The following is a 26,378-nucleotide window of genomic DNA, read 5'->3' as shown; positions in this document are numbered from 1 at the left end:
TACTGTCTCTCCCCCTCCCCTTTTCTCTCCCCCTCTCTTACTGTCTCTCACCCCATCCCCTTTACTCTCCTCCCTCCCCTCTCTTACTGTCTCTCCTCCCCTCCCCTCCATACACATATACACATATACACCAAGCGCTTCAGATCTCCTCCACCTGTACAGAGACACACACACACACACATATATATATATATATATATATATATATATATATATACACATATACACATATACACCAAGCGCTTCAGATCTCCTCCACCTGCAGAGACATGTGTGTGCGTATATATATATATATATATATATATATATATATATATATATATACACACTTGTATAGTTACCAGAGTAGCCAGAACTGGTCCAGTGGTCCGGTGACAGAGAGACAGCACACAGTGGTATAGGGTAGTGCCCTGAGGAAAGTTCCTGTTGAGGACCGAAACGTTGGTTTTGGTGTTCTGCGTTATCTTTAATACAGGTTTTTTTCTATACCACTGTGTGCTGTCTCTCTGTCACCGGACCACCTGACCAGTTCTGGCTACTCTGGTAACTATACAAGTATATTATCTGCTTTATGGGACAAGCATCAGCATTTTGAGAAGGCTAGTGTGCAACCCTGTTATGCTATGGACTATATATATATATATATATATATATATATATATATATATATATATATATATATATATATATATATATATATATAGTCCATAGCATATCTCCATATATATATCCATATTCAAGGGAGGAAACCTTGGGGTTTATTAAACAGGGTTTTTATTACTGCACAATAGTAACTAAACAATAGGCCCACCGTCCCTTTAAGGAAACAAAATCATAAAATAAACACCTACTCCTCTTTGGAGACTGACTAAACATTACTCCAACCCTTTCTAATTGGTTGCCGCCAGATAAGCTGGTTATCAGACCAAAAACCCACAGTCCGGTTTACAGATACAGCAAATATCAAAAGTCCTTATCTGTTTTGTTGGGGGTGGGCTCAGCCCCACGAGAGTCCAGGAAATCCATCTGTAGCTCCAATGTGCTGGACAGGACAGCCCTGCTTCCACAGCAGTCCTAGGGGACTGTGCCAGCCAGCTCCTCCTGGCTGGGGAGAAGTCTCTCTCTGTCCCCCTTCTCTGGGGAAAGCAGTCTCTCAGAGTGGCAGCTCTGTCTGCCTTTTAAAACTCCTGTTCCTTCAGGAGTTCTCTGCTAATTAGCTACACTTGTAGCTAGCCTCTCCAGGAGGAATTTGACTGTTTGTGTGCTGGAAACTACACTTGCTGCACTACTCCAGCAGATAGAGACAGGGACTCCATCACGATATATATATACTGTACATATTATGCATTAGGACTGTTCACCAAGGAGTCTGTGAGAACGAGTACACGGATAGCAGCTGTGGAACCAGGAGAGGTACAACGATTGTGCCGGTGGGGCTACTGTGTGGACACACTTATCTGGAGCGCACCCGGATCCGGAAGCGGATACACGTCACACGCCTCGAACTGCGAGGTTCCAGCTGTCTACCGACAGAGAGTTCAGACGAATTCCGTGTACAGATTGCTTGTTCTACCTACCTTTGTGAGTGGCCTGATTTTATCTTGCTTTTATTACAATCGTTTACCGATTTACACTATGGAGCCTGCGCTGTCCTTTTCTGTTTTATATATACACATATATACACATATCCAGTTGGTGGGGTCCCAGACACTCACCTGCTCGAAGAATTCATCCATAAAATGGTCTCGATCCACATGTACGATCTCTTCGTCATCATCACTGTCTTTAGCCTAAAAGGGAGAGAATGTGTGAGAGAGGAAGGATGAGAGGGGGGCAGGGAGAGAGGGAGCGCGAGGGAGGGGGGAGAGAGAGGGGGAGGGGGAGGAGAGAGACAGGGAGGGGGAGAGAGAGAGGTGGGGCAGGGAGATAGAGGGGGAGGGAAAGAAGACGGTAGAGGGAGAGAAGGGGAGGAAAGGGGAGGGAGAGAGGGGGGAGGGAGAGAGAGGGGGGAGGGGAGGGAGAGAGGGGGGAGGGAGAGAGGGGGGAGGGAGAGGAAAGAGAGAGGGGGAGGGAGAGGAAAGAGAGGGGGGAGAGAGACGCAAGAGAGAATAGGGGTAGAGAGAGAAAAGAGAAAGGGGAAGAGAGAGAAGAGAGAGAAGAAAGAGAAAGGGGGATAGGAAGAGAGGGAGGGGAGGAGAAAGAGAGGGAGGGGAGGAGGAAGAGAGGGAGGAGGGAGGGAGAAGGGAGCAAGAGGGTGGGAGGAGAGAGAGGGGCGGGGATGGGTGGAGAGAGGGAGATGGGAGAGGGAGGGTGGAGAGAGAGGTGGGGCAGGGAGATAGAGGTGGAGGGAAGAAGAGGGTGGAGGGAGCACGGGGAGGAAGAGCGAGGGGGAGAGTGTGAGGGGCAGAGAGTGAGGGGGAGGAAAGAGGAAGGGGGAAGAGAGAGGGAGGGAGGGAGGAAAGAGAAGGGGGAGAGAGAGAAGCAAGAGAGAAGCGGAGGGGGGGAGAAAAGAGAAAGGGGAAGAGAGAGAAAAAAGAATGAAAGAAAGGGGAATAGAGAACAGAGAAAGGTGGAGAGAGAAAGGGGGGAGAGAAGAAAGAGAAAAAGAGAGAAAAATTTTGAGAAAAAGGGGAGAACGACGAAAGAGAGAACATTAGGAATGTGTACAATCAGATTAAGAAAGAAAAGGTAGAAGGAGAAAGTGATGCAGGGAGGAGGGAGCGTGAGCGAGAAATAAAGGGAGAGACTGAATGGGGGAGAGAGAGGGGGGGTAGAGGGAGAGAGATAGAGTGGGGGAGAGAGAGAGAGGGGGGGATAAGGAGAGAGAACTTGTAGTCGGACATAAAGGGTTAATGAGAGATCCAGGGGAGAAAGGTATATTTAGTAACGGTGCCGCGATATCACAGGACAGAGACCACAGCCAGACCCACAAGGTCACACAAGCGGTGTGTAACACAAGCTTTCCCGCAGAGAGAGGGGAGGAGGGGAGAGAGAAGAGGAGGAGAGGAAAGGGGGGGAGAGAGAGAAGAGGGGAGGAATGGAATGGAAGAGGAGAGATGGAGAGAGGGAGGGGAGAGAAGGGAGGAGGAGGGGGAGACAGGAGGGCGGGACAAGAGATAAGGAAGAGGAGAGAAAGTGGGTGTGAGAGGAGAGAGAAGATGGGGAGAATGAAGAAGGGAAGAGAGGGATCAAGGAAAGCAGGGAGAGAAGATGGAAAGGAGAAGGGAAGGGGGGAGAGGTGGAGCGTAGGGGAGAGAGTAAACAGACAGGATGGTGAGCGTTAGAGAAATGAGCTGAGAAAGGAAGAGAGAGGGGGAGAAAGGAAGTGAGAGGGAAGGAGAGCCATGGAAAGCACGATGGGGTGAGAGAGGGAGAGAGAAATTGGGGGAGGATGGGGGATTGGGAGAGGACGGGGGAGGATTAGGAAAGGTGGAGGATGGCAGGAAGGGGGTTAAGGGGGAGAGAGAGAAGAGAGGACACAAAATAGAGATGGGGAGGGACCGAAAAGACGAGAGAGAGAGAGATTGGGTATAGATTGAGAGAGAGAGACAGGGGAAGGGGGAGAGAGAAGGTGAGAAAATGGAAAAGTGGAAGAGAGGAGCGATGGAGAGGGGGGCAGAAGGGAGAGGGACAGGAGCACAAGGAAGCATCTTATTCTTAGACTGTAACTCCAGGACTCACAACAAAGGCAAGCACAACACAGCACAGTCACCACATCCTCCCGAGGCCATGACACACACAGACCGGCGACAAACATGGCCGCCTGGATCCATCTCACTGGCAATTGTGTGGAGAGATTACCATGGCACCTCAAGATGCCTCCAAACTAAATGACCACGGCAACCCAAGATGGCCGCTAAAACCAAATCACCATGACCAAGATGCCCGATTTGACCAAATCCCCACTACAACCCAAGATGGCCGCTCAAAAGAAATCACTGTGGCAACCCAAGATGGCCGCCAAAACAAATCCCCATGTCAAAATTACAGATCACCACTTCAGACCAACATTGCCACTTGAAGAGATCACCACAGTACCCCAAGATATCCATAGCTTTTAAGTCCCTCATAAGGGACACTTTGGGGCCTATTCTAGTAGCTTCGATAACTAACTCAGAGGATTTCGAGTACTTCCCATCCGATTTGGCAAGTTTGCTATTCAGAAAGCTCCGTTAACCTGCCAAACTCACACCGGAAGTGCATCTCCCCGAGCAGTAGCGCTGCGGCCTAATCACACCGAGCGGGAGCTGACAAACGGCTCCAACCCGCGTTTTTTTTATAAAATCACCCTCTTCTAGAAGCTCCGATGAGAACATCGAGGCTCTCACCTAGCGAGCTGCTCACAGATCGCGTCCCACCACCCCAAGGGTAGCGGGATGGGATTTGCGGTAAGACTTTAAAAAAAAAATGTATTTTTCCTACATGGGATTGGACCCGGGGGTGTCCGGGGCTGTTATTAATGTGGGCCAGCTCCGGAGACCCCCGGATCCAATCCGATGCAGGACAAATACTGCGCTTATTTATAGCCCAAAAGGTGCATAGATAAACACATTGGCAATCAATGGGCAATCTAAAAAAAATACACAAGTAAATAGCACACAATCAATGTTTCTCTTACCATTGAGGTCTTCACCCCCGTCCTACGAGAGCACCAACTCTTGACCCTCGACCCAATGATCCTCAACAGCCGATGCGAAGAAGTCCGTGATCATATCGTGATTGGAGAGACGTCTCCCCGGTGAGTTCTTCATTATTTTCTTCTTTCTTTTCTTCAGTCTTCTCTTCTTTAGTTGTGATCCAATGGGGCGGATGTTGTCCTGTCGGCTTCTTGAGCTCAAATGACACGGGACAGGCCTTGTATAAGTCTTGTGACGTCACATTTGAGTGTCAAATGGTACACCCACAATCCGATTGGCTGGTGTACCATGTGACTGGGGGTTTTTTTGTTTGTTTTTTAAAGGATATGACGTCATCTTAAAAGGAGGGAAGCCAGCCAATCAGGAAGGCTATGCTTCCTTCCCTTTAAAATGACGTCACCAGAAAAGAATGGCTGTCATCACATGGTAATACAACCAATCAGATTGTGAAATATACCATGTGAGGCATCCCATGGTACACCCCCAATCTGATTGGCTGTAGTACCATGTGATGACAGACTTAAAAAAAAAAAAAAAAATGATGTGACGTCATCTAAAAGGGAGGGATGTCATTCTTTAAAAAATGGCTGCCATCATATGGTACTACAACCAATCAGATTGGGGGTGTACCATGTGATGCCTCACATGGTATATCTCCCAATCCGATTGGTTGGATTACAATGCGATGGCAGCCATTTTTTCTGGTGACGTCATTTTAAAGGGAAGGAAGCATATCCTTCCTGATTGGCTGGCTTCCCTCCCTTTAAGATGACGTCACATCCTTTAAAAAAAAACACAGTCACATGGTACACCAGCCAATCGAATTAGGGGTGTACCATTTGACACTCAAATGTGACATCACAAGACTTATATAAGGCCTGTCCCGTGTCATTTGAGCTTAAGAAGCCGACAGGACAACATCCGCCCCATTGGATCACAACTAAAGAAGAGAAGACTGAAGAAAAGAAAGAAGAAAATAATGAAGAACTCACCGGGGAGACGTCTCTTCAATCAGGATATGAACACGGACTTCTTCGCATTGGCTGCTGAGGATCATTGCGTCGAGGGTCAACAGTTGGTGCTCATGTAGGACGGGGGTGAAGATAGCAAAGATAAGAAAAACATTGATTGTATGTTATTTAATTGTGTATTTTTTTAGGCTGCCCATTCATTGTCAGTGTGGCAATCCATGCCCATATATTGTGTGTGGCAATCCGTGCCCATATATTGTGTGTGTCAATCCGTGCCCATATATTGTGAGTGTGGCAATCCGTGCCAATATATTATGAGTGTGGCAATTCGTGCCCATATATTGTGTGTGGCAATCCGTGCCCATATATTGTCAGTGTGGCAATCCATGCCCATATATTGTGAGTGTGGCAATCCGTGCCCATATATTGTGAGTGTGGCAATCCGTGCCCATATATTGTGAGTCTGTCAATCCGTGCCCATATATTGTGAGTGTGGCAATCCGTGCCCATATATTGTGGGTGTGGCAATCCGTGCCCATATATTGTGGGCAACTTTTACCACAGTCACATCAATGGCTTTATTGTGAAATGCTTCTTTTCTTTAAATGTCGTGTTTTATTTTGTGCCTGTGTTATTTTTAGCTTGCCGTTCATTGCCATATTATATGGGCATGGTGTACCACTGTGCCAATCAATTGGTTTATTGGCATTTTTTTGCATTGCAATGTAATTTATTTTATTCAGTGCTTTTTTTTTATTGGTAGATTTCCCTTGCATTGCTGTAGTGGCAAACCATGCCCATACTATGTGGGCATGGTGTACCACTGAGACAATCAATGGGTAGCGGGGGAGGGGATAGTTGCCCCGGTGAGGTGGTTAGGTGTCCCGGAGGGGGAAACGGGGGAGGAGAGTTAACCCCTTAATTACTATAGATCTGGATAATAGTTATTTTGCCCATTATTGTACTGTATGTGTTATGGGGGGGGGGAGGGGGTAGAGAGAATGGGTGGTAGGATTGTAATATGTTAATGTTTCCTCTGGGATAGAGGGATCGGGTGATAGGGGTTATTTGCCCCAGGGTGGGTGGTTAAGCCTCTCAGGTGGGTATCGAGAGTGGTTAACCCCTTCTTTACCATAGCGTTTCTCACCACTATGGTAGTGAAGGAGTTAACCCCCCTCCCCAGCTACCTTCCCGGCAGGCCTAACCACCCACTCTGGGACAACTACACCCTTCACCCACCCCCTATACCCCAGAAGAAACCAGGTACTGTTTAACCCCTACCACTTCATTGCCTTAGCTAGCCGGTAAGGTAATGAATCTTTTTTTTAAATTACTTTTAATCACACTAATCACACAGTATTGTAGCAGGGGGTCTCCAGAGATGAACGCATTGATTTCAGCCCCGGGGACCCCTTGCTTCCCGAGTTACAGGCTCGGTATAGGGCGCCGGATGCAGTGTCTCTCTGTGCAGGGAGATCGCCTGTAAGAGCTGTGCAGGGATATCGACTGTAAGAGCTGTGCAGGGAGATGTAGCTCTCTCTGTGCAGGGAGATCGCCTGTAAGAGCTGTGCAGGGAGATGCAGCTTCTCTCTGTGCAGGGAGATCGCCTGTAAGAGCTGTGCAGGGAGATGCAGCTATCTCTGTGCAGGGAGATCGCCTGTAAGAGCTGTGCAGGGAGATGCAGCTCTGAACCGACGTAGGCCGAGACCTGTGACACGGTGGAGCAGAAGGTGGCTAACTTCAGAAATCAAAGCCAGGATTCGGGGGAGAGGAGGGTAACAATTGGCGGATTTCCCTTTAGGCCTGGCATAAGGCGGCAAAATTTGGGGGCGGCAAAAACTTGCGCCCCCAAATACATTTGCCGAGCTCTCGGGCCTGACGGGAAGTCACTTCTATGTGGTGGCTGTCTCCTTGCTGCAGCCCTCCTTCCGAATCGCAGTGTCAAATGATGCCACGGACATCAAACGTGACATGACGCGGCGTCTCGTTCCCATGGCAACGTGACACAATGTGACATCACGTTTTTGACGCTGCGATTCGGGAGTAGGCGGGCCGCCACATGTAAGGGCCTGGGGGCGGCGGATCTTAAAATCCCCCACTGGGTGTAACAGAACAGTCCGGAACATGCAGGAAACGAGTTAAAGAGAAAAGGGGGAGCGAGGGGGAGCGGGGTGGTGGGGGGTAGGGGGGAGAAAACCCAATAAGAAAGTGTGGGCCATTATTGAAAATGTGTCAGGCTGTGTGAGCTGTAATCAGAAAGAGCGACGGGAGGCGAAGGAGAGGAACAAAGGGAACGCTTGCTCCCTCTGTGGGAGTCCCAGCGATGATATCCGTGTGTACGCAGGACGGAGCGGGACTGCTTCTCACGCTCACTCCCGGCATCATGGGAATGTGACTCACCGACTCCGAAACCATCTTATTAAACACGTCCTGTCCGAATCTCAGTCCGCGCGGGACACCGGCAGCACCGGACAGGTGTACACCCTAATATAGATATATATATACACACAGAAATATCCTATAATTAATGGAACACACTAAAATCTATGTAGAATTGTAATATTATTTCTTGAACCGAGCGAGAACCCCAAATAACCCAAATTCTACCCACCAATCGGCCCCTACTATCCTCCCCGATATATATATATATATACACAGTTAGGTCCAGAAATAATTGGACACTGATACAAGTTTTGTTATTTCGGCTGTGTACCAAAATAAATTCAAGTTACAATTAAATAATGAATATGGGCTTAAAGTGCAGTCTATCAGCTTTAATTTGAGGGTATTCACATCCAAATTGGAGGAAGGGTTTAGGAATTACATCTCTTTAATATGTAGCCCCCTCTTTTTCAAGGGACCAAAAGTAATTGGACAATTGACACAAAAGCTGTTTCATGGACAGGTGTGGGCTATTACTTCGTTATTTCATCATCAATTAAGCAGGTAAAAGGTCTGGAGTTGATTCCAGGTGTGGCATTCGCATTTGGAAGCTTTTGCTGTGAACCCACAACATGCGGTCAAAGGAGCTCTCAATGCAAGTGAAACAGGGCATCCTTAGGCTGTAAAAAAAATAAAATCCATCAGAGAGATAGCAGGAACATTAGGAGCGGCCAAATCAACAGTTTGGTACATTCTGAGAAAAAAAGAACGCACTGGTGAGCTCTGCAACACAGAAAGGCCTGGACGTCCACGGAAGACAACAGTGGTGGATGATCGTAGGAGAAAAGCCTACTTCACAACATCCAGCCAAGTGAAGAACACTCTCCAGGAGGTAGGCATATCATTATCCAAGTCTACCATAAAAGGAAGACTTCACGAGAGCAAATACAGAGGGTTCACCACAAGGTACAAACCATTCATAAGCCTCAAGAATAGAAAGGCCAGATTAGACATTGCCAAACAATATCTAAAAAAGCAAGCCCAGTTCTGGAACAGCATTCTTTGGACAGATGAAACTAAGATCAACGTGTACCAGAATGATGGGGGGGGAAAAGTATTGAGAAGGCTTGGAGCGGCTCATGATCCGAAGCATACCACATCATCTGTAAAACACGGTGGAGGCAGTGTGATGGCATAGGCATGCATGGCTTCCAATGTCACTGGGTCACTAGTGTTTATTGATGATGTGACAGAAGACAGAAGCAGCCGGATGAATTCTGAAGTGTATAGGGATATATTGTCTGCTCAGATTCAGCCAAATTCAGCAAAGATGATTGGACGGCGCTTCACTTTACAGATGGACAATGACCCAAAACATACTGCGAAAGCAACCCAGGAGTTTTTTAAGGCAAAGAAATGGAATATTCTGCAATGGCCGAGTCAATCACCTGATCTCAACCCGATCGAGCATGCATTTCACTTGCTGAAGACAAAACTTAAGGCAGAAAGACCCACGAACAAACAACAACTGAAGACAGCTGCAGTAAAGGCCTGGCAAAGCATCACAAAGGAGGAAACCCAGCGTTTGGTGATGTCCATGCGTTGCAGACTTCAAGCAGTCATTGCCTGCAAAGGATTCTCGGCAAAGTATTAAAAATGAACATTTTTTTATGATTGTGTTAATTTGTCCAATTACATTTGAGCCCCTGAAATAAGGGGACTGTGTATGAAAATGGTTGCAATTCCTAAACGTTTCATACGATATTTTTGTTCAACCCCTTGAATTAAAGCTGAAAGTCTGCACTTCTATTGCATCTCAGTTGTTTCATTTCCAATCCATTGTGGTGGCGTACAGAGCCAAAATTATGAAAATTGTGTCAGTGTCCAATTATTTCCAGACCCAACTGTGTGTGTATATATGTGTATTATATATATATATATGTATGTATGTATGTATGTATGTATGTATGTATATATATATATATATATATATATATATATATATATATATATATATATACAGTGTTCGACAAACCTATACATTTGCTCGCCCCGGGCGAGTGGATTTAACCCCCGGGCGAGTAAATATTGGCCCAAGCAGCACACGTTTGGTACTAGGTGGCGAGTAGATTTTTTTGTGTGGCGAGTAGATTTTTTGGTGATTTGTCAACCACTGTATATATATATATGTATTTACACTCCTCATTACAAAATCACCCGGTTCATTTCTCATATAATTTTTTCCCTGGAGCTGATGAAAGATGGCCATTGTCATTTTCTAAATAACCCCCCCAAAAAATATTTGAAGCTTGTAGCTTTGCCCTGATCACCGCAACGCAGGGATTTGTTTTGCTCTTAACCAACGCTGCGCGCGTTGTACCTTCTGTGGCTTTGCTTGAGTTTGTCATAGTTAGGCTTCGAGGCCTGGCATTGCGAAGCTAACGGGCCCCTCACAAATGTTAAAAAAGAATCATTTATCTAGCAGTTAAAGTGTTACATTACAGAGTTACTGATTTATGCCCGTTCCCATCTGCCAGACGGGTATAACTATGCTGCGATATATACCAATACGGAGTATAACCTAAAGACTCCCGCCCGGCGCCAGTGGTTGGGACGAAGGCGTAATATTTCGTTTTCTTTCTTTTCCCACGCAAAGTCCCGCTGCTTTTTATTAACACTCTTTCACGTCCATAAAGGGGCTTTATCTGGAAATACCCTCCTGCTCGGCTCACGTTTCTAAAATGGCCGCTTCCCAATGCAGGCCGTTGTGAGACCCAGCGCAGTATCATTGCTTTTCTCCCGTTAACCAGCGCTGAGCTCGTTGGTGGTATGACCCGGTGACGTGTGGTTCCACCCCCAGGCACTGCATTAAGACACGCTTAATATTTAATCTGTCTCCCGAGCCACTTCTAATGGTTACATCAAGTGGGGCGTTTGTTTTACCAGTAACCACATATGTGTAGTGTGTATAATGTGTGTTCTGTGTGTTACACGGACACATCGCTCTCTGACAGCGTGCACGGTGTGAGGCCTAACTCCTAGGCTTGGTCACTGCAAAATTGGGTACACTGCTGGAGTCAGGAGGTCATCCTATATTACATAGAAACCCGGGACTATGTGAGCCTGTCCCTGACACCCTGCAGTCAGGTCACCCTACATTACATATACACACAGGACTGTGTGAGCCTGTCCCTGGTACTCTGCAGTCAGGAGGTCACACTACATTACATATACACCCAGGACTGTGTGAGCCTGTCCCTGATACTCTGCAGTCAGGTCCCCTACATTACATATACACCCAGGGCTGTGTGAGCCTGTCTCTGATACCCTGCAGTCAGGTCCCCTACATTACATATACACCCAGGGCTGTGTGAGCCTGTCCCTGATACTCTGCAGTCAGGTCCCCTACATTACATATACACCTAGGACTGTGTGAGCCTGTCCCTGATACTCTGCAGTCAGGTCCCCTACATTACATATACACCCAGGACTGTGTGAGCCTGTCCCTGATACTCTGCAGTCAGGTCCCCTACATTACATATACACCCAGGACTGTGTGAGCCTGTCCCTGATACTCTGCACTCAGGTCCCCTACATTCATATACACCCAGGACTGTGTGAGCCTGTCCCTGATACTCTGCACTCAGGTCCCCTACATTCATATACACCCAGGACTGTGTGAGCCTGTCCCTGATACTCTGCACTCAGGTCCCCTACATTCATATACACCCAGGACTGTGTGAGCCTGTCCCTGATACTCTGTAGTCAGGTCACCCTGCATTACATATACACCCAGGACTGTGTGAGCCTGTCCCTGATACTCTGCACTCAGGTCCCCTACATTCATATACACCCAGGACTGTGTGAGCCGGTCCCTGATACTCTGCACTCAGGTCCCCTACATTCATATACACCCAGGACTGTGTGAGCCTGTCCCTGATACTCTGCACTCAGGTCCCCTACATTCATATACACCCAGGACTGTGTGAGCCTGTCCCTGATACTCTGTAGTCAGGTCACCCTGCATTACATATACACCCAGGACTGTGTGAGCCTGTCCCTGATACTCTGCACTCAGGTCCCCTACATTCATATACACCCAGGACTGTGTGAGCCTGTCCCTGATACTCTGCACTCAGGTCCCCTACATTCATATACACCCAGGACTGTGTGAGCCTGTCCCTGATACTCTGTAGTCAGGTCACCCTGCATTACATATACACCCAGGACTGTGTGAGTCTCAAAAGGACTAAACAGCAGAACAAAGACCTATTAAAATGACAAAAGGGACAAGCCAAACTCATCACACACACACACACACACACACACACAACGAGCCCCTGGACAGATGGAAGAGACGGTCTCTCTGTGTCACTGTCTCCCTTCCCCTCCGCGCCTCTCCCCTCTCCCTTCCTTTCCGCGTCTCTCCCCTCTCCCTTCCCCTCCGCGTCTCTCCCCTCTCCCTTCCCCTCCGCGTATCTCCCCTCTCCCTTCCCCTCCGCGTCTCTCCCCTCTCCCTTCCCCTCCGCGTCTCTCCCTTCCCCTCCATGTCTCTCCCCTCTCCCTTCCCGCGTCTCTCCTCTCTCCCTTCCCCTCCGCGTCTCTCCCCTCTCCCTTCCCCTCCGCGTCTCTCCCTTCCCCTCCGCGTCTCTCCCCTCCGCGTCTCTCCCCTCTCCCTTCCCCTCCGCGTCTCTCCCCTCTCCCCTCCGCGTCTCTCCCCTCTCCCTTCCCCTCCGCGTCTCTCCCTTCCCCTCCGCGTCTCTCCCCTCTCCCTTCCCCTCCGCGTCTCTCCCCTCTCCCCTCCGCGTCTCTCCCCTCTCCCTTCCCCTCCGCGTCTCTCCCCTCCCCTCCGCGTCTCTCCCCTCTCCCCCCGCGTCTCTCCCCTCTCCCCTTGTTCCCGCGCCTGAGTCAGATCTGCATTCTGTTAAAGTATTTCTTCCCTGCATGCATGCACCAGGCACAGACCCAGGCACACAGAGAGAGGGCAGCGAGAGGGAGCGAGAGAAGGGGCGAGGGAGAGAGAAGGGGGGGGGAGATAATGGGGGAGAAGAGAGAGAGGGAGCGAGAGAGAAGTGGGGGGGGGGAAATAATGGGGGAGAAGAGAGAGAGAGGGAGCGAGAGAGAAGTGGGGGGGGAGATAATGGGGGGAGAAGAGAGAGAGGGAGCGAGAGAGACGGTGTGAGAGAAAGGGGGGGAGAGAGAGAAGGGGGAGAGAGAAGTGGGGATTGAGGGAATGGGGGAGATAGAGGAGGGGAGAGAGAGTTGGGGGGAGAGAGATGGGGGGATGGAGAGAAGGGGAGTAAGAGAGATTGGGGGGAGAGAAATGGGGATGGAGAGAGAGAAGGGGGATAGAGAGAGAGAGAGAAGGGGGTGAGAAACAGAGAAGGGAGAAGAGAGAGAAGGGGGAGAGAGATATGGGAGAGAGAAGGGGCTGTGAGAAAGAGAGTGAGAGAAAGGGAGGGGGGAGAATGGGGTGAGAGACATGGGGGGATGAAGAGAGAGATGGAGGAGAGATGCTGGGAGAGAGGGGGAGAAAGGAAGGGAAGAGAATAGGAAGGGTCTCAGAGAGAGTGTGTCCATTTAGAGGAAGGACAGAGGGAGCGGGAGAGAATGAGCGAGACAGGGAAAGAGAGAGAGGAGGGAGGGAGAGGGAGACAGTGAGAGAGGGAGAGAGAGAGAGAGAGAGAGAGAGAGAGAGAGAGAGAGAGAGAGAGAGAGAGAGAGATGAAGAATAAGAGAGAGGAGAGAGAGTTGGAGAATCAGAGAGAAGAGAGGGAGATGTGCAGATTAGAAAGAGAATGTAGACGGTAGAAGAGGAGACAGAGACTGCGCTATGCGTCTTTCCTGCGGTCTCCAGTCTCACTGCCCGTCTTTGGCACTATCCTTCTCTTTCTATTCCGATCAGGTCTCTGAAGCAATCAATATGTCCACAGCTAAGCCCCCTCACTAAACCCCACGCTCCATCCAGCGATCATCCCAAGAGGTCACAGGGTCACCCTACCCCTGCTCAGTCCTGCTTTCCTGACCCACACCCTGATCCCACCCACACGGCTAATCAATATCTATGCAGCTAATGATAAATTCAATACACGCCTTCTGATCAATACGTCAGCCGCAGATCAGAACTGATCGGTAATCAATGCGCTTCAAGGAAATCAATACCAGTGACCAGTTGTCCTAACCCCTCATGCATAGTCCTGTCCTCTTCTGGCTTTTTTTCCCATTGATCAATTGATTAATACACAGCCAATAATCAATATCCCTGCCATGATCAATAGCTGATCCATTGAGAAATATGTATTACTATCTTGTACTTGTGCGGCACCAACATATTCCGCAGCGCAGCGCCATGCGGGACGCAAGACCGCATATATGTTAAGACAAACTGAGGCAATAGGAAGGGGGTCCCTTGTCCCAGGAGCTTACAATCTAGAGCCCAATTTATTCATTCATCCACTGCACAGCAAAACCGCACCAGATTCATCACGCATGATGGATGCCCTTTGCCGATCAATAACCTTTCACTGATAATCAATCCATACCCCACAAATTGACACGTATGGGTGACATCTCCCCCCCCCCCACCCACCTACCACCACGTATCATTTTGCACCAAAGATACACAATTAGGTGCAGCAGCTCCAGCGATAAACAGAGTATCGCGCAGAGTGCGAACGCACCGCGTATTAACCCTTTCACTGCCAGAGGAGGCCTGTCATGAAAGGGATCGGCGGTGGCTCCTACTGACCAAGGCCATTCCGGAGGAGCAAAGTGTGTCCGGAGCGGAGCCGGAGTTACGACACCCAGACTGGGACTGGATGGATCGGTGTCAGGCCTTGTTAACGATCTGTGGCTGATGTAGTCAGTTTCTCCGATTTGACGCATCCGCGTCCTCTGCTCGGCCACGTGGACCTGTAACCTTTCAACTCCAGCCGAGAAGAGAGCCTTGGGGTGACCATAAATTTACACTGGGCTGGTGGGAGGGGTCCCGTCCTGCCGTGTGCCCGGCTATCTACATCAGTGCTTTTTATAACCTTTTATTGGACTAACTCACTCTATAATTATATTGTGAGGAACCCCAATCGTCTCTAATACCATGTCTGAGATCAGATGCATTGTAAGGAACCCCAACCCTCTCTAATAGCGCGTCTGAGATCAGATGCATTGTAAGGAACCCCGACCCTCTCTAATAGCGCGTCTGAGATCAGATGCATTGTAAGGAACCCCAACCCCCTCTAATAGCGCGTCTGAGATCAAATGCATTGTAAGGAACCCCAACCCTCTCTAATAGCGCGTCTGAGATCAGATGCATTGTAAGGAACCCCAACCCTCTCTAATAGCGTGACTAAGATCAGATGCATTGTAAGGAACCCCAACCCTCTCTAATAGTGCGACTGAGATCAGATACATTGTAAGGAACCCCGACCCTCTCTAATAATGCGGCTGAAATCAGATGCATTGTAAGGAACCCCAACCCTCTCTAATAATGCGGCTGAAATCAGATGCATTGTAAGGAACCCCAACCCTCTCTAATAATGCGGCTGAAATCAGATGCATTGTAAGGAACCCCAACCCTCTCTAATAGCGCGTCTGAGATCAGATGCATTGTAAGGAACCCCAACCCTCTCTAATAGCGCGTCTGAGATCAGATGCATTGTAAGGAACCCCAACCCTCTCTAATAATGTGGCTGAAATCAGATGCATTGTAAGGAACCCAAATCCTCTCTAATTATGCGGCTGAAATCAGATGCATTGTAAGGAACCCCGACCCTCTCTAATAGCGCGTTTGAGATCAGATACATTGTAAGGAACCCCGACCCTCTCTAATAGTGCGTCTGAAATCAGATGCATTGTAAGGAACCCAAACCCTCTCTAATAGCGCGTCTGAGATCAGATGCATTGTAAGGAACCCCGACCCTCTCTAATAGCGCATCTGAGATCAGATGCATTGTAAGGAACCCCAACCCTCTCTAATAGCGCGTCTGAGATCATATGCATTATAAGGAACCCCAACCCTCTCTAATATCGCGTCTGAGATCAGATGCATTGTAAGGAACCCCAACCCTCTCTAATAGCGCGTCTGAGATCAGATGCATTGTAAGTGTAACCCCAACCCTCTCTAATAGCGCGTCTGAGATCATATGCATTGTAAGTGTAACCCCAACCCTCTCTAATAGCGCGTCTGAGATCAGATGCATTGTAAGTGTAACCCCCTACTTAAAGTGTTACTAGCAGTGTTAGTGTAGGCTAGGCCCGCCCTGAGTTGCTAGGGGGATCCAGACATCACGCAAGGCTACATACGGTTCTGAAAGTTTAGGTTTCAGGAGGACATGAGGAGAAGCGCCTCGGGGGGAGTAGACACCCATTTTCTTAAGATAATAGAATAAACCAGGCACCCAACTTTGTTATGTTCTAGACAGGGACAGCAACCTTGTCAGTTAGGTTCCCTAGAGAAGACTAAGGGAGTCCAGGATACATGCTATGAAACGGCGTGCGCCAGAGGGGCCTCAGTGACCAGGATTCCCGCAGGCCGGCGGATCGGCTTTAACCGCGGATCTGCACATACATACAAGTGAGAGTAACCAAAACAGCTACAGGTATTGGGTTACATATACAGGACCCGCTAGGACCCCTAACAGCCCTAGTATTTCCGAAATAATGAGGATAGAGGTTCCATAATGATTAGGGGGAGGGCCGGTGTCTCTTCTCGGTAAAGGAACAGGATATGTACACGGGCGCTGACCGAAGAGCAGTGTTCCTGCCTGGTATGAAGTATTGTGCCGCTATATGGAGGGCGGTCCCTGTGCCCGGGGACAATATTATTGTAGTATATAAGTTCCGGGCGCCCATTGTTATACAGCCTTGCTACCTCATCGCCCAGCACCTGAATCAGGGTTTCAGGCTTTCCCTGCTTCAGCACAGGGTGCGCAATCAGTGGCTTAGTCAAAGACTGAGCCACTGATTGAGCCCCCTGTGCTGAAGCTGGAACTGATTGCCACCTTAGCTGAAGGTGGGACTGGTTGAGCCACCTGTGCCAAAGCAGGGATATCCTGAAAACCTGACCTGTTTGGTGGGGTCTTGCGGCTCCCTGGCTTAATCTATTATTCGTTTGATCGCTTCTCAATTGTGGGTCGATCTGCAACCTCATTGGCTCCTGTTCCCATTGAGTTGTGACCCTAACAGCCCAAAATATGAGTGAGTAACCAATCACGGTAGTATTTAACCAGTAACATAGAGATGGGGGAGGGCTGTGCGTGCCGTATACAAACGTGTCCTGCTCTGACTTTTCCCATGAGCGGAAGGTTCCGAAAGACCAACCAATAGGAGACAGACAGCGGGGCGCTGAGCTCGGAACATTCTAGTGGCAGCCGGCTACGGGAAAAACAAACCGTGCCAAGTCACACTGACGCTGCATCGCAATGACATCATCACGCCCTGTGTGGGTGACCTCATCCTCAATGTGATAGATGAAGTTTCTGCAATGACACAGCTAAAGTCGGACCCACAATAGCAGGGCCTAGGGATATCCCTGCTTCAGCACAGGTGGCTCAATCAGAATACACATTGGGGGGCTCTGTGTATCAAACAATAGACACAGCCCGGGCCCATAACCAAGAAAAACCCCGCTGTGTCCATGGAATATACAACGGGGTCTCTCTGGTGGGCAAAAAGGAAACCCCCTAATACACAACGGGAGCGCTATCCTATAACCGGAAACACAGACAAACAGTCCTATCCTATCAATATGCACACGTATTATATATTTACATATATTATGGGGCTCACCATCCCGTAATCAGAGACAAACTGTACCAAAGTACTGCGGTATGAACGGGGGACACTGGTGGGGGCTCCGGCTTCTAAGTGGAGAAACGGCAGCTGTAAAAGTCCTGTTGTATAGATGGAACATGTGATGGGGGCCCCACCCTAAAAACGGACATCCCGACGCCAGAAACGTCCCACTGCAGATATAGAACATACAGTGGCAGTCCCATCCTATCAACTCGGATCCAAACCAACAGAACATGGTGCTAAGTACAGAGGTGAGCAGGGTCTCCCCCTATACTGCGCTGCCTCCCACACTCCCCGGGGAGCACAGGTGAGCAGGGTTTCCCCCTATACTGCGCTGTCTCCCACACTCCCCGGGGAGCACAGGTGAGCAGGGTCTCCCCCTATACTGCGCTGTCTCCCACACTCCCCGGGGAGCACAGGTGAGCAGGGTCTCCCCCTATACTGCGCTGTCTCCCACACTCCCCGGGGAGCACAGGTGAGCAGGGTCTCCCCCTATACTGCGCTGCCTCCCACACTCCCCGGGGAGCACAGGTGAGCAGGGTCTCCCCCTATACTGCGCTGCCTCCCACACTCCCCGGGGAGCACAGGTGAGCAGGGTCTCCCCCTATACTGCGCTGTCTCCCACACTCCCCGGGGAGCACAGGTGAGCAGGGTCTCCCCCTATACTGCGCCGCCTCCCACACTCCCCGGGGAGCACAGGTGAGCAGGGTGTCCCCCTATACTGCGCTGTCTCCCACACTCCCCGGGGAGCACAGGTGAGCAGGGTGTCCCCCTATACTGCGCTGTCTCCCACACTCCCCGGGGAGCACAGGTGAGCAGGGTCTCTCCCTATACTGCGCTGCCTCCCACACTCCCCGGGGAGCACAGGTGAGCAGGGTGTCCCCCTATACTGCGCTGCCTCCCACACTCCCCGGGGAGCACAGGTGAGCAGGGTCTCCCCCTATACTGCGCTGCCTCCCACACTCCCCGGGGAGCACAGGTGAGCAGGGTCTCCCCCTATACTGCGCTGCCTCCCACACTCCCCGGGGAGCACAGGTGAGCAGGGTTTCCCCCTATACTGCGCTGTCTCCCACACTCCCCGGGGAGCACAGGTGAGCAGGGTCTCCCCCTATACTGCGCTGTCTCCCACACTCCCCGGGGAGCACAGGTGAGCAGGGTTTCCCCCTATACTGCGCTGTCTCCCACACTCCCCGGGGAGCACAGGTGAGCAGGGTCTCCCCCTATACTGCGCTGCCTCCCACACTCCCCGGGGAGCACAGGTGAGCAGGGTCTCCCCCTATACTGCGCTGCCTCCCACACTCCCCCACTCCCCGGGGAGCACAGGTGAGCAGGGTTTCCCCCTATACTGCGCCGCCTCCCACACTCCCCGGGGAGCACAGGTGAGCACGGTCTCCCCCTATACTGCGCTGTCTCCCACACTCCCCGGGGAGCACAGGTGAGCAGGGTGTCCCCCTATACTGCGCTGTCTCCCACACTCCCCGGGGAGCACAGGTGAGCAGGGTCTCTCCCTATACTGCGCTGCCTCCCACACTCCCCGGGGAGCACAGGTGAGCAGGGTGTCCCCCTATACTGCGCTGCCTCCCACACTCCCCGGGGAGCACAGGTGAGCAGGGTCTCCCCTTATACTGCGCTGCCTCCCACACTCCCCGGGGAGCACAGGTGAGCAGGGTCTCCCCCTATACTGCGCTGCCTCCCACACTCCCCGGGGAGCACAGGTGAGCAGGGTCTCCCCCTATACTGCGCTGTCTCCCACACTCCCCGGGGAGCACAGGTGAGCAGGGTTTCCCCCTATACTGCGCTGTCTCCCACACTCCCCGGGGAGCACAGGTGAGCAGGGTCTCCCCCTATACTGCGCTGTCTCCCACACTCCCCGGGGAGCACAGGTGAGCAGGGTTTCCCCCTATACTGCGCTGTCTCCCACACTCCCCGGGGAGCACAGGTGAGCAGGGTCTCCCCCTATACTGCGCTGCCTCCCACACTCCCCGGGGAGCACAGGTGAGCAGGGTCTCCCCCTATACTGCGCTGCCTCCCACACTCCCCCACTCCCCGGGGAGCACAGGTGAGCAGGGTTTCCCCTATACTGCGCTGCCTCCCACACTCCCCGGGGAGCACAGGTGAGCAGGGTCTCCCCCTATACTGCGCTGTCTCCCACACTCCCCGGGGAGCACAGGTGAGCAGGGTCTCCCCCTATACTGCGCTGCCTCCCACACTCCCCGGGGAGCACAGGTGAGCAGGGTCTCCCCCTATACTGCGCTGTCTCCCACACTCCCCGGGGAGCACAGGTGAGCAGGGTCTCCCCCTATACTGCGCTGTCTCCCACACTCCCCGGGGAGCACAGGTGAGCAGGGTCTCCCCCTATACTGCGCTGCCTCCCACACTCCCCGGGGAGCACAGGTGAGCACGGTCTCCCCCTATACTGCGCTGTCTCCCACACTCCCCGGGGAGCACAGGTGAGCAGGGTCTCCCCCTATACTGCGCTGCCTCCCACACTCCCCGGGGAGCACAGGTGAGCACGGTCTCCCCCTATACTGCGCTGTCTCCCACACTCCCCGGGGAGCACAGGTGAGCAGGGTCTCCCCTATACTGCGCTGCCTCCCACACTCCCCGGGGAGCACAGGTGAGCAGGGTCTCCCCCTATACTGTGCTGTCTCCCACACTCCCCGGGGAGCACAGGTGAGCAGGGTCTCCCCCTATACTGCGCTGTCTCCCACACTCCCCGGGGAGCACAGGTGAGCAGGGTCTCCATCTATACTGCACTGCCTCCCACACTCCCCGGGGAGCACAGGTGAGCAGGGTCCCCCCCTATACTGCGCTGCCTCCCACACTCCCCGGGGAGCACAGGTGAGCAGGGTCTCCCCCTATACTGCGCTGCCTCCCACACTCCCCGGGGAGCACAGGTGAGCAGGGTCTCCCCCTATACTGCGCTGTCTCCCACACTCCCCGGGGAGCACAGGTGAGCAGGGTCTCCCCCTATACTGCGCTGTCTCCCACACTCCCCGGGGAGCACAGGTGAGCAGGGTCTCCCCCTATACTGCGCTGCCTCCCACATTCCCCGGGGAGCACAGGTGAGCTGGGTCTCCCCCTATACTGCGCTGTCTCCCACACTCCCCGGGGAGCACAGGATTAGCAGGGTCTCCCCCTATACTGCGCTGTCTCCCACACTCCCCGGGGAGCACAGGTGAGCAGGGTGTCCCCCTATACTGCGCTGTCTCCCACACTCCCCGGGGAGCACAGGTGAGCAGGGTCTCCCCCTATACTGCGCTGTCTCCCACACTCCCCGGGGAGCACAGGTGAGCAGGGTCTCCCCCTATACTGCGCTGTCTCCCACACTCCCCGGGGAGCACAGGTGAGCAGGGTTTCCCCCTATACTGCGCTGTCTCCCACACTCCCCGGGGAGCACAGGTGAGCAGGGTGTCCCCCTATACTGCGCTGTCTCCCACACTCCCCGGGGAGCACAGGTGAGCAGGGTCTCCCCCTATACTGCGCTGTCTCCCACGCTCCCCGGGGAGCACAGGTGAGCAGGGTCTCCCCCTATACTGCGCTGCCTCCCACACTCCCCGGGGAGCACAGGTGAGCAGGGTGTCCCCCTATACTGCGCTGCCTCCCACACTCCCCGGGGAGCACAGGTGAGCAGGGTGTCCCCCTATACTGCGCTGTCTCCCACACTCCCCGGGGAGCACAGGTGAGCAGGGTCTCCCCCTATACTGCGCTGCCTCCCACACTCCCCGGGGAGCACAGGTGAGCAGGGTCCCCCCCTATACTGCGCTGCCTCCCACACTCCCCGGGGAGCACAGGTGAGCAGGGTGTCCCCCTATACTGCGCTGCCTCCCACACTCCCCGGGGAGCACAGGTGAGCAGGGTCTCCCCTTATACTGCGCTGCCTCCCACACTCCCCGGGGAGCACAGGTGAGCAGGGTTTCCCCCTATACTGCGCTGTCTCCCACACTCCCCGGGGAGCACAGGTGAGCAGGGTCTCCCCCTATACTGCGCTGCCTCCCACACTCCCCGGGGAGCACAGGTGAGCAGGGTTTCCCCCTATACTGCGCTGCCTCCCACACTCCCCGGGGAGCACAGGTGAGCAGGGTTTCCCCCTATACTGCGCTGCCTCCCACACTCCCCGGGGAGCACAGGATTAGCAGGGTCTCCCCCTATACTGCGCTGTCTCCCACACTCCCCGGGGAGCACAGGTGAGCAGGGTCTCCCCCTATACTGCGCTGTCTCCCACACTCCCCGGGGAGCACAGGTGAGCAGGGTCTCCCCCTATACTGCGCTGCCTCCCACACTCCCCGGGGAGCACAGGTGAGCTGGGTCTCCCCCTATACTGCGCTGTCTCCCACACTCCCCGGGGAGCACAGGTGAGCAGGGTCTCCCCCTATACTGCGCTGCCTCCCACACTCCCCGGGGAGCACAGGTGAGCAGGGTTTCCCCCTATACTGCGCTGCCTCCCACATTCCCCGGGGAGCACAGGTGAGCAGGGTTTCCCCCTATACTGCGCTGTTTCCCACACTCCCCGGGGAGCACAGCTGAGCAGGGTCTCCCCCTATACTGCGCTGCCTCCCACACTCCCCGGGGAGCACAGGTGAGCAGGGTTTCCCCCTATACTGCGCTGTCTCCCACACTCCCCGGGGAGCACAGGTGAGCAGGGTCTCCCCCTATACTGCGCTGCCTCCCACACTCCCCGGGGAGCACAGGTGAGCAGGGTCTCCCCCTATACTGCGCTGTCTCCCACACTCCCCGGGGAGCACAGGATTAGCAGGGTCTCCCCCTATACTGCGCTGTCTCCCACACTCCCCGGGGAGCACAGGTGAGCTGGGTCTCCCCCTATACTGCGCTGCCTCCCACACTCCCCGGGGAGCACAGGTGAGCAGGGTCAGTTCTGAGGTTATTCAAGGTCATTGGGGCTTACACGTTTATATGAAGGGCGCAGTTACCGGTACCTACAGTATATACACTGGAGTCAGACACGTCATCTGGATCCACATGGGATATTCCATGTAAACAATAAGACTTTGGTTTGGTAAAATGTTAGTGACACATGCACTGACTATATACGTGTTAGTGACACACTCACTGACTGTATACGTGTTAGTGACACATGCACTGACTATATAAGTGTTAGTGACACACTCACTGACTGTATACGTGTTAGTGACACATGCACTGACTATATAAGTGTTAGTGACACACTCACTGACTGTATACGTGTTAGTGACACATGCACTGACTATATAAGTGTTAGTGACACACTCACTGACTGTATACGTGTTAGTAACACACGCACTGACTGTATACGTGTTAGTGGCACGCACTGACTATATCATTGTTAGTTACACACGCACTGACTATATCATTGTTAGTTACACACTGACTATATAAGTATTAGTAACACACTCACTGACTATATAAGTGTTAGAGACACACTCACTTTCTGTATACGTGATAGTGACACACTCACTGACCATATAAGTGTTAGAGACACACTCACTTTCTGTATACGTGATAGTGACACACTCACTGACCATATAAGTGTTAGAGACACACTCACTTTCTGTATACGTGATAGTGACACACTCACTGGCTGTATAAATGTTAGTGACACACTCACTGTATAAATGTTAGTGACACACTCGCTGTCGGTGCAAATGTTAGTGACACACTCACTGTATGTGTTAGTGACACGCTCATAGTCCGTGTAAGTGTTTGTGACACACTCACTGACTGAATACATTTTGGAGAAACACTAACTGTACAAAGGTTAGTGACACACTCACTGTCTGTATATGTGTTTGTGACACACTCACTGTCTGTATGAATATTGGTGACGCACTCACCGTGTGTACAAATATTGGTGACACACTCACTGTCTGTATAAAATGCATAAGATCCGGGTTCGCTCTGTGTATGTGCTATACCAGATATTAAGATAGATATATGTTAGTGACACATAGTGTATATGTTGGTGACACAGTGTATAGATGGTGGTGATACAGTGTATAGATGTTGGTGACACAGTGTATAGATGTTGGTGACACACTATATATGTTGGGGCAGTGTATATATGTTGGTGACACATAGTGTATATATGTTGGTGACACACTATATATGTTGGTGACACAGTGTATAGATGTTGGTGCCACACTGTATGTATGTTGGTGCCACACTGTATGTATGTTGGTGCCACACTGTATATATGTTGGTGACACAGTGTATATATGTTGGTGACACAGTGTATATATGTTGGTGACACATAGTGTATATATGTTGGTGACACATAGTGTATATATGTTGGTGACACAGTGTATAGATGTTGGTGACACACAGTGTATGTATGTTGGCGACACAGTGTATAAATGGTGGTGACACAGTGTATAAATGTTGGTGACACACAGTGTATATTTGTTGGTGACACACTCGCTGTCAGTATGAATCACATCTGAATGTACATTTAATTTTCCCCACATAATCTTGTTACATTTCTCATATTCACACTTTGCTGCACTCAATTCTATGTACACCCCACACACACACCAGAGATGCACTCAATTATATATACACCCCACACACACCAGAGATGCACTCAATTCTATGTACACCCCACACACACCTTCAGATGCACTCAATTCTATGTACACCCCACACACACCAGAGATGCACTCAATTCTATGTACACCCCACACACACCAGAGATGCACTCAATTCTATGTACACCCCACACACACCAGAGATGCACTCAATTCTATGTACACCCCACACACACCAGAGATGCACTCAATTCTATATACACCCCACACCCACCTTCAGATGCACTCAATTCTATATACACCCCACACACACCAGAGATGCACTCAATTCTATGTACACCCCACTCCCACCAGAGATGCACTCAATTCTATGTACACCCCACACACACCAGAGATGCACTCAATTCTATATACACCCCACACCCACCTTCAGATGCACTCAATTCTATATACACCCCACACACACCAGAGACGAACTCAATCCTATGTACACCCCACACACACCAGAGATGCACTCAATTCTATGTACACCCCACACCCACCTTCAGATGTACTCAATTCTATGTACACCCCACACACACCAGAGATGCACTCAATTCTATATACACCCCACACACACCAGAGATGCACTCAATTCTATGTACACCCCACACCCACCTTCAGATGCACTCAATTCTATGTACACCCCACACCCACCTTCAGATGCACTCAATTCTATGTACACCCCACACCCACCTTCGGATGCACTCAATTCTATATACACCCCACACCCACCTTCAGATGCACTCAATTTTATGTACACCCCACACCCACCTTCAGATGCACTCAATTCTATGTACACCCCACACCCACCTTCAGATGCACTCAATTCTATTTACACCGCACACACACCAGAGATGCACTCAATTCTATGTACACCCCACACACACCAGAGATGCACTCAATTCTATGTACACCCCACACACACCTTCAGATGCACTCAATTCTATGTACACCCGACACACACCAGAGATGCACTCAATTCTATGTACACCCCACACACACCAGAGATGCACTCAATTCTATATACTGTACACCCCACACACACATTCAGATGCACTCAATTCTATGTACACCCCACACACACCAGAGATGCACTCAATTCTATGTACACCCCACACACACCTTCAGATGCACTCAATTCTATGTACACCCCACACCCACTGTCAGACCTCTCTGTGGATATTAAATCATTCTTGTAGGACCTCTCTAAAGATCCCAAACACCCTGTCCTTATCAGATCTTACTCACCACCTGATCCCATTACAGACCCAATACCCGTTGTATGATAACTCTACAGATCTTAAACATATCATCTAATTCCATACAGACCCCAAACCTGATCCCATACAGACCCCAAACCTGATCCCATACAGACAACCATTAATTACGCTAATAATCCCAAACCAAGGTTCTGACCCTTTACAGATCCTAAATCCTTCATCTGACTCTCTACAGACCCCAAACTGTCCATCTCATCATCTGCAGGTGTCTGCTCCTATGCAGCCCCCCAAATCATATCCAATTCTCTACAGACCCCCAAACTCAACATCTGATCCCATACAGACTCCACACATTTTTCCTATATAAAACATCCACTTTGGCACGTTGTTATTTTAGGAAATACGTTCACACCTACTCCTGATACACAAAGTGCAGGGATTTCCCATCCTACAATCACACGTACACACTAACAATCACAGTTACACACGTGTAGAGAAAGCTGAACAGAGACATGGCAGATCAGATATACACAAACATGCATGCACACACACAGATGAACAAACATATACATACTGTATGCACACAGAAATACATACATACACAGGAACTCACTCAATGATTTACATGCTGACATACATGACAGCAAAGTAGCAAAATTCAAACAAAATGACACAAAAATATACACATATGCAGACATGCACACAGCATACTAATGTGTATACACACACACCGATATGCAGGCACTCACTGCTACATGCACACATGGATAAAACGTGCATGCATGCAGACACAAACACATACATGAGCTGTCT

The 26,378-nt window shown here is 51.0% G+C and overlaps 1 protein-coding gene across 4 annotated transcripts in view; it reads right to left on the bottom strand.

Moving 5' to 3' along the window:
- Positions 1 to 26,378, bottom strand: part of STX1B (syntaxin 1B) — a 107,013-nt gene that overhangs the window by 59,277 nt on the left and 21,358 nt on the right. For all 4 annotated transcript variants that reach the window (XM_075584396.1, XM_075584395.1, XM_075584394.1 and 1 more), the window contains one exon: positions 1,716 to 1,790. In XM_075584396.1, coding sequence (XP_075440511.1) covers positions 1,716 to 1,736 — 21 coding nt within the window. In that variant the 5' untranslated portion in view covers positions 1,737 to 1,790. The remainder of the gene's footprint in view (positions 1 to 1,715; positions 1,791 to 26,378) is intronic.

This window comes from Ascaphus truei, unplaced genomic scaffold (assembly GCF_040206685.1).
Source record: "Ascaphus truei isolate aAscTru1 unplaced genomic scaffold, aAscTru1.hap1 HAP1_SCAFFOLD_570, whole genome shotgun sequence".
Classification (NCBI taxonomy): domain Eukaryota; kingdom Metazoa; phylum Chordata; class Amphibia; order Anura; family Ascaphidae; genus Ascaphus; species Ascaphus truei.
Note: the sequence above shows the minus strand (reverse complement) of the source record. Positions and strands in the feature narration are given on the sequence as shown.